Consider the following 16716-nt stretch of genomic DNA (forward strand, 5'->3'; position numbering starts at 1 on the left):
AGATAGGAGCAAAGCCATCTGTTCTCTCTGCCTCCAAAAATTGAGCCGTGGAAAGGCCAACACTCACGTAGGGACAAGTGCCTTACGAAGGCACCTGGAGAGAAGGCACAAACAGCTATGGGAAGAACACCTGAGGAAAAGCAGCACCCCTCAAAAGACAAGCCACCCTCCTTCTCCTCTTCCTCCTTCAGGTGCATCGTTTTCATCCGCTTTCTCCCTTCAACCTTCACAGTCACCCTCCTTCACACCGCCTCTGCCCTTGAGCGGCTCCTGCTCCTCTGCCCACAGCAGTAGCCAGGTGTCCGTGAAAGAAGTCTTTGAGCGGAAGAAGCCAATTTCGGCCAGTCACCCTCTTGCCCGGCGTCTGACAGCTGGTGTGGCGGAACTATTAGCTCGCCAGCTATTACCATACAAGCTGGTGGAGTCAGAGGCTTTCCTGTAAATTTGTGGCCATTGGGACAACGCAGTGGAAGATACCAGGCCGCACTTATTTTTCACGAAAGGCCATACCCAAACTGTACCGTGCTGTTCAGAGGCAAGTGGTGTCATCTATTGCAAAGAGCGTTGGGTCAAGGGTCCACCTGACCACGGATTCCTGGTCTGCCAAGCACGGGCAGGGCCGCTACATTACGTACACAGCCCATTGGGTCAACCTGGTGACCGATGGCAGCAAGCAGGGAGTACGTGGTTGCGCAGCGGACCGTCTTGTCACACCTCCACAACTTGCAGGCAGGCCTCCTGCCACCTCCTCTCCTTCTCCTCCAGCTACATCCTCTTCGCTGTCAACCTCCTCCTCCTCCTTGGCTGAGTGTCAGTTGAACTCTAGCGGTGCTGCCATCTCCTCTTCCTCTCCAGCTACACAGCCCCATCTCCCCAGAGCCTACGCTGCATGCCAGGTACAACGGTGTCACACAATTGTAGACATGTCTTGCCTCAAAGCGGAGAGTCACACTGGAGCAGCTCTCCTGGCTGCTCTTAACAAACAGGTGGAGCAATGGCTGACCCCGCACCAGCTGGAGATCAGCAACGTGGTGTGTGACAACGGCAGCAATCTCCTTTCGGCTTTGAATTTGGGAAAGCTGACACGTACCCAGCATGGCACATGTGCTGAATCTGGTCGTGCAAAGATTTGTCTCAAAGTACCCAGGCTTAGAGGACGTCCTGAAGCAGGCCAGGAAGTTGTGTGGGCATTTCAGGCGGTCTTATACGGCCATGGCACGGCTTGCGGAAATTCAGCGGAAAAACAACTTGCCGGTGAGACGCTTGATATGCGATAGCCCGACTCGCTGGAATTCCACCCTGCTCATGTTCTCTCGCCTGCTAGACCAGGAGAAAGCTGTCACCCAGTACCTGTACAACTACAGTAGAAGGACACAATCTGGGAAGATGGGGATGTTGTGGCCCAACAGCTGGACACTGATGCGAAATGCATGCAGGACCATGCGGCCGTTTGAGGAGGTGACCAACCTGGTGAGTCGCGCTGAAGGCACCATCAGCGACTTGATACCCTACGCTTACTTCCTGGAGCGTGCCGTGCGTAGAGTGGTGGATAAAGCTGTGGAGGAGCGGGAACAGGAACAGCTACGGCAGGAGGAGTCGTGGGACCAATTTTCAGCTGAACCACAGGTTTCCTCAACACCTGCGGCACCACAGAGGTGGGAGGAGGAGGAGGAAGAAGAGGAGTCAGACTCGGATGATTATGAGGAAGGTGTTTCTGTGGAGGAGGAAGAGGTGGCAGCGGCAGAAGAACAACCACAGCAGCCGTCACAGGGGGCTTCTGCTGCTCCACGTTCCCGTGGTATTGTCCGTGGCTGGGGGGAGGAAGAGGAGTTGCGTGACGTCACTGTGGAAGAGCAAGAGGAGATGGAGAGTACGTCTGGATCCGACTTTGTGCAGATGGCCTCTTTCATGTTGTCCAGCCTGTTGAGGGACCCCCGTATCAAAAAACTCAAGGGGAATGACCTGTACTGGGTGGCCACGCTACTAGACCCTCGGTACAGGCACAAAGTGGCAGACCTGTTACCAACTCCACACAAGGCGGAAAGGATGCAGCACTTGCAGAACAAGCTGTCAATGATGCTTTACAATGCATTTAAGAGTGATGTGACAGTACAACGCAATAAAGGTACCACTGGCAGTATTCCTCCTCCTCCTCACCAGTCCACGCAGGCAAGGACAGGAGGCTCCAGCGATCTCGGGGTGATGTCGGACATGCGGACATTCTTTAGTCCAACACCTCGCAGTAGCCCTTCGGGATCCACCCTCCACCAACGCCTGGACCGGCAGGTAGCCGACTACCTGGCCTTAAGTGTGGATGTACACACTGCGACTGCGAGCAGCGACGATAAACCCTTGCTCTACTGGTTGCGCATGCTTGACCTGTGGCTAGAGTTGTCCCAATTTGCCATACAACTTCTCTCTTACCCTGCCGCAAGCGTCCTGTCAGAAAGGACCTTCAGTGCAGCTGGAGGCATTGTCACTGAGAAGAGAAGTCGCCTAAGTCATGACAGTGTTCAGTACCTGACCTTTATCAAAATGAACGAAGCATGGATCCCTGAGGGCTATTGCACGACCGAAGACTAAGTCAGTCCCCACACACAGCATCTCTGCCTGCAGGCCGTTTGACTGCCTTCTCCGCCACCACCACCAGGGTCCAGGACTCTAGGCGGATTCCAGAATTTTTAAGGCTATACTAATTTTTCTTGGGCATGCACATGCCTGCCTAATTTTTATGGCTGAACTGCAGGCGGCTGCAACAAAAAACAAAAGGTATGTACATGTGCCCATCCCCCTTCGTGATCATTACCTTGCCGCGGTGAAGGGGCTTGCGTATCACAATGAAGCAATGACCGCCGGCTATATGATTGTCTTGGGTGGGGGTGGCACACCAAAGATAATAAGGTCGTTGTTTCATTGTGGTCAGACCAAATTTGATCAGCTGGACAGTCACTGTTCTGTCATTCAGCTACATCAGCCGGGCGATCATATGGGCTGAAAAGCCACCATCACCTGCACTCTCATCATGGTGCGCACCAGTCCAGTACGGCCGTCACTTCACAAACGGCTGTTTGCAGTCACTGCATACCTTTCACTGCATCTGTGACTGCACATTATACCTGGCAGTCAGTGCATAACTTGCACTTGAATGGATACAGTTTCAAACAATTTAAAAATACAACCATCTACATTTTCAAACAATTTAAAAATACAACCATCTACATTTTCAAACAATTTACAATAATGCCAACAAAAATTGCCCTCCGTAAAACATTCTTGGCAAATGCTTTCGACTTGGTTTGTCTTCCGCTGGCTCAAGGGTCCATCTGACCACAGATGCCTGGTCTGCAAAGCACGGTCAGGGCAGCTACAGCATGGGTCTCAGCAGGCTCCCACTTCGGGACGGAATCCAACCTTTATTCCCCGCGGTGACAATGTCAGACTTGCCCTCCATAACGGATTCCAGTTAAAGGATTTAATGTTGATTCATTACAATTAGGGCCTCATAAATCCTGTATTGCATGCCTGCCTGCTGCCCTCCTTGGATGTGCAGTGGTAGCCGTTGCTCAGGCTCCACACCAGATTCCATCCCTCATTCCCCGGCCATTACCCGAGGTCACAAATGGCAGACTTGCCCGCCTCCATATGATTCTCGTGAAAGGAATGTAGTGTCATCTTTGCCCGCCATAACTGGTTCTCGTTAAAGGATTTAAAGTACATTCATTTCAAATACAGCAAGCCCTAGATAGTCCTCCTGTATTGTTATTTTTGGTCACTACCTCGGGGCGGGCATGCATGCCTGCCTGCCTGCTGCCCTTCTTGGGTGTTTAGCGTTGCTCAGGCTCCACACCGGATTCCATCCCTCATTCCCCGGGGTCACAATGTCAGACTTGCCCGCCTTCATAGGATTCTCATTGTAGCGGTACTGAACAAGTACACAGCAAGTAGAAAATGTAATTTTTAAAGAAAAAACGTAAGCTTTTTAACAGTGCCATGGAAAGTTGAGAAGGAAGTCAGTCACACATTACCTGACATCACTGAGTGAGGAAGAGCAATCTCGCCATGTTGCGCAGTAGTCCAGCACAGGCGTCACATCACACAACAAACAGCTATTTGCGGTGCGTTACACAGTGAGTTTGGTGTGTCAGTGTGAAGCAGTACTCTAATTACACTCCCTGATTGACGTATACACATGCAAGATGTTTGAAAGCACGTTAGGCCTGCAATTTAGCATTCAATGTGATTTCTGCCCTTAAAACTCTGCTTTGCGTCACATCCAGATTTTTCCCCGGGACTTTTGGCATGTATCCCACTCCACCATGCCCCCCTCCAGGTGTTAGACCCCTTGAAACACCTTTTCCATCACTTTTGTGGCCAGCATAATTTTTTCTATTTTTCAAAGTTCGCCTCCCCATTGAAGTCTATTGCGGTTCGCGAACTTTTCCGCGAACCGAACCTTCCGCGGAAGTTCGCGAACCTAAAATCAGAGGTTCGGCCCATCACTACTGCATATCTGACAATCATCTGCAGATCTGAAACCGCATCCTGGTGGATCTGATCTGCAGATGAATGTCCGTTAACCACTTGCCTACCAAACACACAGGAGAAACTCACTTCCCAAACAGTTCTCTGCTGCTTATATAGAGCCTGCAGGCTGCTTGTAAGCCAATCAAGAAGTGCACATACACATGACACCTAGTCTGCAGTGATTGATTCAAACAGAAGCTGAGCTACTCAGCTAGTCATAGGAGAGGGTTTCAGTTGCATATAGACAATGGCTATATGGCCAGCAGGGGGCACCAGCGTGCAGGATATACCCTCTCATCTGCCCCCCTCCTAACTAAACTGCATGGGAATCTACATTAAAATTTAAAAACAATAATGGTGCACAAGCCAGCCCGGGGCCCCAGGAACTCTTACTGCCCGGGGCCCCAGAACCAGCATGCAACACCATATGTGAGCGCAGCCAAGCCCTGGATCTGCCACACCCAGGAGCTTGTCCCCAACTGCTCTGAAACTTACCAAACACACAGGAGAAACTCACTTCCCAAACAGTTCTCTGCTGCTTATATAGAGCCTGCAGGCTGCTTGTAAGCCAATCAAGAAGTGCACATACACATGACACCTAGTCTGTAGTGATTGATTCAAACAGAAGCTGAGCTACTCAGCTAGTCATAGGAGAGGGTTTCAGTTGCATATAGACAATGGCTATATGGCCAGCAGGGGGCACCAGCGTGCAGGATATACCCTCTCATCTGCCCCCCTCCTAACTAAACTGCATGGGAATCTACATTAAAATTTAAAAACAATAATGGTGCACAAGCCAGCCCGGGGCCCCAGGAACTCTCACTGCCCGGGGCCCCAGAACCAGCATGCAACACCATATGTGAGCGCAGCCAAGCCCTGGATCTGCCACACCCAGGAGCTTGTCCCCAACTGCTCTGAAACTTACCAAACACACAGGAGAAACTCACTTCCCAAACAGTTCTCTGCTGCTTATATAGAGCCTGCAGGCTGCTTGTAAGCCAATCAAGAAGTGCACATACACATGACACCTAGTCTGCAGTGATTGATTCAAACAGAAGCTGAGCTACTCAGCTAGTCATAGGAGAGGGTTTCAGTTGCATATAGACAATGGCTATATGGCCAGCAGGGGGCACCAGCGTTAACCACTTGCCGACCGCACACTCATAACGTGCGTCGGCAAAGTGGCAGCTGCAGGACCAGCGACTCAGTACTGCGTCGCCAGCTGCAGCCTAATTAATCAGGAAGCAGCCGCTCGTACGAGCGGCTGCTTCCTGTCAAATCACGGCGGGGGGCTCCGTGAATAGCCTGCGGGCCTGCCGATGGCGGCTCGCAGGCTAGATGTAAACACAAGCGGAAATAATCCGCTTTGTTTACATTTGTACGGCGCTGCTGCGCAGCAGCGCCGTAAGGCAGATCGGCGATCCCCGGCCAATCAGCGGCCGGGGATCGCCGCCATGTGACAGGGGACGTCCTGTCACTGGCTGCACAGGACGGATAGCCGTCCTGTGCAGCCCCGATCACCGGGGGAGGCAGCAGGTAGGAGAGGGAGGGGGGAATTTCGCCGCGGAGGGGGGCTTTGAGGTGCCCCCCCCCCGCCACCCACAGCAGGCAGGAGAGATCAGACCCCCCCAGCACATCATCCCTATAGGGGGGAAAAAAGGGGGGCAATCTGATCTCCCTGCCTGCACCCTGATCTGTGCTGGGGGCTGCAGAGCCCACCCAGCACAGATCAATCAAACCAGCGCTGGTCCTTAAGGGGGGGGTAAAGGGTGGGTCCTCAAGTGGTTAAACATGGTGTGTATGAGATCTGCAGATATCAGACTATGAATACATTTTGCAGGAACGGATCTTTTGCAGGAACAGATCTTTTGCAGATACGGATCTTTTGAATGTGTACAGCATCTTTGTGTGCAGCATCTTGCAAAGATTTCTATCTGATGGGGAGTTTAGCTCAATGGAATAGACTGTGCAGAGCAGCCTTTCTACCCTGGAGGAACCCTGCAAATTGCTTTTGGATCTCAAGGAACCCCTGCAAACAATTTTTTGATCTCGAGGAACCCCTGCATTTATTTTGCAGGAGGCATGGTCTTTAAAAGTATGTGTGGCTGTTTATTTCACTACCCCTATTACAGTGCAACTCATTATACTGCCTCCTAAGCCCCTAATTTAGTGCTTCGTGTTACAGTACCACCTATTATAGTGAGCTCCATTATACATCCCCACGATGGGGGAAAATGCCAAGGAACCCCTGCAGAGTACTCAAGGAACCCTGGGGTTCCAGGGAACCCTGGTTGAGAAAGACAGGTGTAGAGTATAGGTGTGTACACACGCACTACAGAAGCCAACGACAGTAGTGCGTGTGTACGCGCCGTCGGCAGACTGATAAGGCTGTTCCTGAACGATCCGCTCAGTAGATCGCACCTTAAGGCTCTCATACTACATGGAAGGTGGTAAAATTGGTCTAAGATATTTCATTAATCTTTCAAGTGTGAGCTATGAAGATGGCAGGTAGGTTATGGTAAACAGATCAGTCTTTAAAGGAATACTGTAGGGGGGGGTCAGGGGAAAATGAGTTGAACTTACCCGGGGCTTCTAACGGTCCCCCGCAGACATCCTGTGCCCGCGCCTGTGTTGCCATGTCCTCAATCATGCTGATGTCACCAGGAGCGCACTGCGCAGGCACAGACCATACCAGGCATGCACAGTACGCTTCTGGTGACATCAGCAGGATCAAGGATACGGCAACGCAGGCGCAATGGTTTTCAGACTTAAAAGTCTGAAATTCCAGAAGCTAACCGGAGGCGGGGCCGGAGCATAGGTGAGTGGCTGCGCGGGCACAGGATGTCTGCGGGAGACCGTTAGAAGCCCCAGGTAAGTTCTAATCATTTCCCCCCGACAGTATCCCCTTAAAAAGGTGCGTACACACGCACTACTAAAGAGAACGACTGGTCCGTCAGACCCTCCCGCTGGGTGGTCGTTCTCCCGACAGTAGTGTGTGTGTACAGTCTGTCTGCAGACTGATAAGGCTGTTTATGAACGATCCGCTGAGGGGATCGTTCAGAAACAGCCTTATCAGTCTGCAGACAGACTGTACACACGCACTACTGTCAGAACAACCGCCCAGTGGGACGGTCTGACGGACCCGCCGTTCTCTTTAGTAGTGCGTTGTATGCACCTTAAGACTTGCTTAAATGAGTGAAGGTGGGAGCGTGCCTTATGGGTAGAGGGGAGGGAGATTCATAGAACAGGGGCTGTTGTGGATAAGAACTGGAGCCTCGCAAGTAATGCAAGGGCTGGACATCCATACAGTGTTGGAGGAGCAGCTTTGGGTAGCATCTCTGGATGAAGTTGGAATTGGTGTCACAACCTGAAGATAGAGTGTGTGTGCGTTAAGCCAAGGGTGACACCCAGGCAGCGTGGCTGATGGACAGACTGGATGGACATGTTATCAATAGTAATGGAGATGTCTGGAAGTTAGATTTTTTTTTGTATCTGACCCACATCCAGACTGTTCCAACACTAAAAGTGGTTTGTTAAAAAGGAAAAAAAAGAAATAAAAACTGACAGAAACCATTTGTAAAGACATGTTTGATGAACATTTTTAATAACTTGGCATTTTAAAATCGTATGTCATTTCAGCAATAACAAAAAAAAACTAGTCAAAACATTTTACAATAAAGAACCAAAATGACAAGTTTAAAAAAGAAAAATATACAATTTAAGGCCGGGACACCACCATTCGAAAAAGGAAGTGAAACATATACAATCTGGAAGCTAAAGACACTGAATCTTAGAAAAATGGAGATAAATACAGGCATGGAAAGGCTGAGAATTTGTTTGTAGAAAGCAAATTCCAGAAACAAAGCTGTATATAAAAAATTTCACCATGGTGACAAGCAGTCATTGTTTTTTTGTTGGCGGGGGTTGGGGAACAACAATGACACAGACCGCCAGATCACAGAGAAGCAATAATCACAGAAGACCAATAATGGGTCCCTGCTGATCGAATATAAACATAGCTAAGAAAATGTCTGCCTCTACATCTTGGAGGTTGGAATATCATTCAGTTCTGGTAGATTGGTAAACATGGGTGAAATGAATCAGGAACGCTATATGAAATGATAACTTGCTCACTGCAGTATAGAGAGCAATGACGATGTGCAAACTGGAGCAAGTCAAATTACTGACCAGATTTCAGTTTAAACTCTACTTCCTGACAAAAAAAGAAAACCACACAAAAAACAAAAACAACTTATTTTGAAGTTCTGGAACAGCCGTAGGGAGTTTGAGCCTCTATCAGGTTTTTATTGCTATGTATATCCATTGGTGAAACCTCCTCCCACATTGCTCTAGTGACACCCACAACTCTGTCATGGGCTTGACTTTCCATCTGGAGTAAACACTATAGAGCAGTGATGGCTAACCTTGGCCCTCCAGCTATGATAAAACTACAAATCCCATCATGCCTCTGCCTCCCCGAGTTATGCTTAGAGCTGTCAGAGTATTGCAATGCCTCATGGAACTTGTAGTTCCACCACAGCTGGAGTGCCAAGGTTAGCCATCACTGCTATAGAGAATTTGGAAGCAAGCCAATAATATGGTTAGCAGCCTCCAGTGGGCGATATGAATACATGAAGAATTTACTCCAGAGTAGGTACAAAATAAATCTTGCAGTAGAGCTTGGCCTTTATAGTGAGAGGAGTGTCTCTCCAGGGAAGACACAAACAAAAGTGAAAACATGACAAGATGGTTTGTGTACCATTATTATAATTGTCCCTTTCCCAGCTTTATCCCTCAGCAACATTTGGGAGTATGGGCTAGACTTGCGTAGAGATATGGTCAAACTAATGTTGGACTTGCATGCAAATTTAATACAAACTGTACAGTCTGGAGTTGGGTCTAACCACACTTACAGAAAAACTTTACAGAACAATAGTAGGAAAAGAAAAAAAATAAGATCAAGAAATGATTATTTGCCTTGTAATTCGTTCATGTTGTTGATCCACAATGAGCCTACATGTCATCTTTACCTAGACAGCACCAACTGCTATTATCATTAACCATGCCCACTAACAATGCAATAGGCTAAACATTTTTTGTTTTGTTTTATAGATATGCTTATGTGCAGAGGGAGCTATTGGTTGCTTGACAGTTGGAAACAAACAAGGATCACAGAAAGGAAACACTGTGGGAGGGGTTTCACTACAATATAAGCCAAACAGACCCCACTGATGATCTATTTGAGAAAAAGTTAAGATTTCTCATGGGAAACGGGGTATCGCCTACTGATTGGGATGAAGTTCAATTCTTGGTTACAGTTCCCCTTTAAGGACAAGTACACAAAGCTTTTGCCCACCAATATTTTAGTAGTAGTTCCACATATTTAATTGCTTGCTAACTGGTTTCTACAAGCAACCACTTTACATGTATATAATTCCATATAAATGCAAAGTAATCTAGAGATGTGAGCTACACCCTGCAGAATGAGCACCATTACTGAAGGTCACTGTCCCACCCCATTCATGACATAGCACAAGGTATGCTACTTCCATTGTGGAGAATACATATAAAATGAGCAATGCCATGATAGAATAATGGAGACGTCTGCTTATAAGGAAGGACTGCCTGCCATTGTTTTGTTAGGCAATGTGTGCACCAAGTCTTAATTGCAAAAACAAATGGAATTAAGAGGATTAGCAACATAAAAAGACAGCAGACTTGGAAAACCTTACAGAGAACTGAGTTCCTTGCTACTTGACAGGGTGGGTGGAGGTGAATGAAGGTGCATGCGCAATGTAAACCAGTTGTGCGGCCATTGCACACACGCATGAGCACACAAACGCACACACTTCATTTTGCAGCATTCTTCAAATCAGTTTAGTCCAGTTATCTGCAAACTTGGGTCTCCAGCTGTTAAGGAACTGCAAGTCCCACAGTGCATTGCAGGAGTCTTAAAAGCTACAGTCATGATTCATAAAGGCGAATGCACTGTGGGACTTGTAGTTCCTTAACAGCTGGAAAGCCAAGTTTGAAGATCACTGGTTTAGTCAATCAATGAAACCTCCCATAGGAGCCCATACAAGCCGATATTGCAGCCAGTAGACCTTACTCAAGCAAGCGTCACCCAGTGATGAGCGCCAGACAGGAAGGCGTCAAATACATACCTGCACTTGGGTGGAAATGGTGGTGGGTGGAGTTCTATACATTCAAACTCTGAACATTCATTCAGAAAAATGGTTAAAGGACACCTGAAGTGAGGGGAGAATGAAGGCCGCCATATTTAATGCAAATTGCCAGGCTATCATGCTGATCCTCTGCTTCTAGTACTTTTAGCCATAGACCCCAAACGAGCATGCAGCAGATCAGAGGTTTCTGACAAATCTCAAAAGATTAGCTGCATGCTGGTTTCTGGTGTGTGATTCAGACACTACTACAACCAAAGAGTTCAGCAGGGCTGCCAGGCAACTGATATTGTTTAAAAGGTAATCAATATGGCAGCCTCCACATACCTCTTATTTCAGGTGTCTTTTAAAACAAGGAAGGTAGTTTACTTATGTCTATGTCTCAGTATGTACCCTAGCTGGAGAGTGTGTTGGAAGTCAGGACAGATACCTGACAGAGGTTCAAACCCATCCTAGAAACGTTAGTGTAAATGTACCTCAAAAAAAAGGATTCCCTCACTTCCCATTACCACAGAAAATGAGGGGCAAAAATTCAATGTCTGGGACTCATTTTACTCAGGGGACAAGTTACAACTTGCTGAATAGGTAAGGTGCTTGCCTCCACAGTGCATGAGGTTTCTACCTTTCATTAACAGCACTGGCAGACTGCAAAAGTGACCAAGCAGGAGTGCATGTCAGACAGAGTGACTCCAGCAATAGATATAGGCACAGTCACAGAATAAAAACGAATTATATATTACTGGGATAATTCTGCCACAGGAAATTGGCACCAAGTAATGTGCTCAAGTAACCTCTTCCAATGACAGACAAGAAGGCACACAAATTAACATATCTGTCCTCCCCTCAGATCAGTCAGCCTGCAGATATCACATATGTATTCTGTAGTTCATACAATACTCACCTTTGCCAAATGTCGGGTTATTTTCTAACCTGATGACCTAACTATTGACTTGGATAACAAGTATTTGTCTTTCAAAATTGAAAATACAAGTCCAAAAATATGAGCAGCACAGATAGTAACAGAATACCGGTACCTAGGCTTAATTTATCAAGTGCTCACTGTACAGCTCTATAGGCACCATCAAGATACTGTATTGTCTTTCAGATTTTTGCCCATCATTCTCAAGGTTGGAGGCTTTGGGACAACACAAGCTGAAGCTGTACCCAAGTACAGGAGAGTCCCCAGTAGACGTTGCTGGAGGCTCGGCAAGTATTTTAAGAGCCTCAAAACCTGCCGAAAACATATTCCCTGTTATTCCTCAGGCATGGCAGCGAGTTGATACTTCTGGTTGCCCGAGTTCTGAATAACGGGGACTTTGCTGTATGTGAAACAAGTAGTTATATAGTCTAGATGACCAGAAGATCTTCTGCTGTGGACACTTTTATTCAAGTAAAGGCCTAACGCTTAACCCTCTCCCCCCCCCCCCCCCCCCCAAAAAAAATTAATTTTTCAGCAACAGACTAAACTTTGGAAACTGCATTCAACTAAGTCCAGCCAAGCTTCCCCGATAAATGAATCAAGCTGTAGGACTAGCTGAATTACCTGCATTGTTTTTATTACTCTCAGCTGTTCGGGACCACCATGCACCACAGAGCCCCAGTAAGTGCCCAACTGGCAAAGGACATTCAAGTTTTTGGCAATCCTGCCCCATCTCCCATGTGACCATACTCCAATCTCTGCATTTGTGCAGAGGCTGGCAGCAAAGGTGGCAGTGTCTGCACTTCCACTGGGTTAAAGTTCAGGCAGTCCCGACATTTCCTGGGTACAGCTGTGATTGATTTTTGCAAACAGCTGGGACTAGTAAGGCTGCAAGAAACGCAACCATATGCTGGTTCTCTTCATATTGTCAATTCAGATATTCTAATAGCTCACTGAAAACTGTTCAGGTAGAAAAAAATAAAAATAAAGTTTGTCCAGTTACCTACACTTCTTACGCCTAGATAGCGGAGTGGTCACATATAAAAACAACATTGTCTCTGTGAAATACCCACTATATCTCACTAGATATAACTGTGCACAAAAACAACAACAACAAAAAGGTTAAAAGAAAAAAAAAAAAAGTGTAAAAACACTTTGTCCAGCTTCTTGGATATTTCCCCAGCCTGTGCAGGCAGCATAGGACAAGAGAGGTAACACGTACATATTACAAAGCTTATCCTGCTGTCTTGACACAAAGATTTATTAAAAATGTAGGAGGGGGAAAAAAAAGTGACTTTAACGTTAAACATTTTAAACCACTCATGACTAAATTATATTTTATCACTTCACACAAATACTCTGCAAGTTCTAAAGGAGGTAACAAGCAAAGTAGTTAAAACAAGGCCGTAGAGAGTTTTTTTTTTTGTTTGGATGATTTTGACATCCCATTCTATTTTTCATAATCATAAAAAAATGGAAGCGAATCCCCAAAATCAGTGTCCTTTGGGGTGTTGGGTGTAGAAAAAACAAAGCATGTGGAAAATCTTGTGAGTACTGATGGATGTTTTTTTCCTTTAATACCAGACTCATCTACTGACACTGCAGCGTCCATTTTGTAAGCGGGGCCAAGGTTGACAATTATAGACTGCTCAGTAGGAACTAGCAGCCCCACTGAGGTAGAGATGTCCCTAGTGGCGGCAGGCTGTACTGATCAATGGCTTGTTACAACAGGCTCAAAGGCAGGTAAGATTTAAAAACATGGTTAACTGCCACCACCAAATACAATACCACCTCAAATGCAACAGGAATTGAGTGGTATGGTATTGCAGTACTGGTAATATTTTAAATGGACATTAACTCTACAATGTGATTTTGTCACAAGACACACAGAACAGCAAAACTGAAATGGATAGAACCACATGTGTACTTTTGATGGAGAAAAGGCTTGCTTCCTTGTTATAATGAGATAATATGCCAAGATCTGCTTACTTTGTCAGCAACAAGAATAAGTCTTCAGCCCAACTTAAATTGAAGTGTTAACTCAAGCCTGACGCTTCTGCTTACACCCAGATCATCTGGTGCCAGTTCAAAGTACACAAGTAGGCGGAGGCTTGTGCAGCATGTGCTTTCCTACTCTGTGTGCTTTGAAATGTAACAGGACAATTTGTGTGTGAGCAGAAGCATCAGGCTAGAGTGCGCAGAGAAAGCTAGGCTTTCATGAGCTGCCAACAAAGTAGTCGGCTATCCAGTTAGCATTACCACAAAAGCAGGACTTAATTAGAGCCAGGAAGCAATCTCACAGTAACCAAGGTACACTTGATTGCTGTAAGCAGGTTCCATTTAGGTAATTTTTGCTACACTACATATGGAGGTTATATTGAAGTGATTAGGTCCATTTTGAGAACCCTTTCACACTTGGTGCAGTGCGATTTGGAACAATCGCACCGGGTTAAAAAAAAATAAAAAAATTACTTTAATAGTCATTGCTACAAGTTGCAGTGGAAAATAGTAATGCAACATGACAAGTGTAAAAGGGCCCTAAACATTGGTACTATGAAAAACTTGTGTAGACTTGATTGTCATATCCTGTTAAGATGCCCTGGTACAAAGATTCACTAAAGCAACAAAACACCCACTGTGAGCAATTGTTCTATCGCATAACAGATTACTTATTTTACAGAACCCTTTATAGAATCAGATATCCAGAACAAGTGATCCTTTACTGGGCAACATGGCAACAGTGTTCTGTTCAAGAGACTGCAATACATCCATTGCAGCATTCCAGCATTCAAGCGCTCCAATTGTGATAAGGCTTCAATAGGCCCAAGACCAGGGCTTTCAAAATATAGGTTTTTAACTGATGAATCCGGGGTAAAGGGAAAGGAAGAAAGTTTATATATCTAATTAAAAACTAGCAAACATTTCCAGACCAGATAATTCCTTCTTGGTGGACAGGATGTTTCAAGTTCAAAAAAAGGCAATGATGGTCTATGTTCCTTTTTCAGTTCAAAAGGAAGAAGAAAATTAAAATGTAACTGAACTAAGAAGTTGGAAAGGTTTGTGTGGACACACTGCTGGTTAGTAGAGAGTTTCAGCATTGCTGTTTCTGGGCCTCTTGATTTTCTCTATGTTTTTGAAGATCATGTCATGCAAGGTCACCTGGAAGAAAGACACACAAGGCAAGGTTACGAAACTGAAAACAGAAATCATAGCTGAAATAATGGGAGAAACACAGAGGCTGTTGATGCAGACTCCCTGAGCGTCGGGGGTGACTATACAACTAGAGCACAGCCAAATGTGTAGACAATGTGTGGCTAGCAGCTACCAGCCCCCCTTGGTTTTCATTGTTCGTTAGTGGTTAGGTCTCTTCCGTAAGGGCACGTCTTTGCCGTGGAATAGTCTAGTACTGAACAATCTGCGTGCAAACGGTTTTGGAAGCTAACATCCTCCATTTGCTGCATCTGTTTTGAATGAAAGTTGTGTAATCTGCCTGTGATTTGGGCTCTACACATCTATGCAGTTGGTCATCTCGGGTGCAGTCTGCATTTGAAAGCGCTGCCATTTTTTCCTGTTATACAACTAGAGACCCATGTGGTCAGGGAAGTCAGAACATTTGATCTGCATACTCGTTCAGGGTTGATACATACTAGCGTAGAGGGAAGTCTCTGGTTACCATAGAGCCTTCCTAGGTCCTCGGTCCACCCCAGTCCCACCCTTGGTTAAAGTTACTAGAACTACTTCTTCAGTACTCCTCAGGCAGCCTTTCGGAACTACTTGCGTCCCAAAGTAGTCATGCTCGAGCGTGCGGCGCCCATGCTCGAGCGCACCCCACAGATGCACACCACTTCTAAACTACTTGGAGACCCAAGCAGTTCCGAAAGCTGAATAATTCCGTGAATTCCGCTCAACCTCCTTGCCCCTTGCAATGACAAAGTAGGATGCACAACTTTAACTGGGGACAGTGCAGGAACAACAGGATGGACTTTATGGTATCCAGAGCATTCCCTCTACATAGGCGTGTATGAAACCTGAAGCTCATTTTTCACTTCAGATTCCATTTAATGTAAAATTAGAATCATATGAGTACAATATACATAATAACATCCACCCAGGAGAGGTTTGTAAATGGTATGGGCTGTTGGGTGAGGAGCAGCAAGCCCATAACTTTGGGAGTCTGCCCCCTCTATAGCCCCCTCCGTCTATATGCAGTCCATCTGCCCTGTCCCTACTGCAGCAAAGATCACAGTGCTCGAGGGAATATTGCATAGCCTCGGCTGTCGCAATGCATGCTGGGAGATGAAGTCCATCAATGTGACTGTATCCAGGTCGGGAGACGTAAGACATTAAAGGACTACATCTCCCAGCATGCACTGTGGTCGCGCTATATATCACCAGGGACAAAGAAGATGGACGACCCATACACACAGGGGCCTAGAAAGCAGCCTCTGGAAAATTAAAATGGTCTTTAAAATGTTAATCCTGAAAAATTCCTAATTCTATTTATGGAACTTAATGTACAGATTAGTCTTTCATGTCCAGCAAAATAATTAAAATTTACTTCTGTGTACATATGAACAGTAATGTGATTATTCCACTAGGACCACTTTGTATATGAAGTCTAAAGCCTTGTACCCTTAAAAGGACCACTAGTGTGAAAAATTTAACAATTTTAACTGAATACATATAAGTATAGTACATTTGTTCTAGAGTAAAATACACTAAAAATTACTTTTTCCACCAATCACAAACAGTAGGTTGTAAAAATCAGGTTTTACACGAGCCCATTTCATGGGGATTATCATGGTTTTTTTTTTTATATTCAAACACACTTACTGAATGGCAGTGGCGCAGTTTAAATCGCAAAATGTGATAGCAAGTAGGGAGGCCAGATGACATCTTTGTGGTCATGTTGCAAAATGCTGTCCAATTTTAAAAAAAAAAAAAAAAGGAAAAACGCAAAAGGGACATGCAATTCTAAAGCGGGCTATTGACAATGGCCAGTGTGGCCACGCACAAACCTACAAGTTTGCTCTGTAAAGAAAATATGAAGAATCCCCATGACCAGTTTGGTTCATTTTTTAAGCTGCATAA

At 46.0% G+C, this 16716-nt stretch overlaps 1 protein-coding gene across 2 annotated transcripts in view; it reads right to left on the reverse strand.

Annotated features, from left to right (window-relative positions):
- Positions 1 to 14294: 14294 nt before the first annotated feature.
- Positions 14295 to 16716, reverse strand: part of PSME3 (proteasome activator subunit 3) — a 37606-nt gene continuing 35184 nt past the window's right edge. For both annotated transcript variants that reach the window (XM_068263815.1, XM_068263816.1), the window contains exon 11: positions 14295 to 14784. In XM_068263815.1, the coding sequence (XP_068119916.1) occupies positions 14704 to 14784 (81 nt within the window). In that variant the 3' untranslated portion in view covers positions 14295 to 14703. The remainder of the gene's footprint in view (positions 14785 to 16716) is intronic.

Source organism: Hyperolius riggenbachi, chromosome 12, assembly GCF_040937935.1.
Source record: "Hyperolius riggenbachi isolate aHypRig1 chromosome 12, aHypRig1.pri, whole genome shotgun sequence".
Taxonomy (NCBI): Eukaryota; Metazoa; Chordata; class Amphibia; order Anura; family Hyperoliidae; genus Hyperolius; species Hyperolius riggenbachi.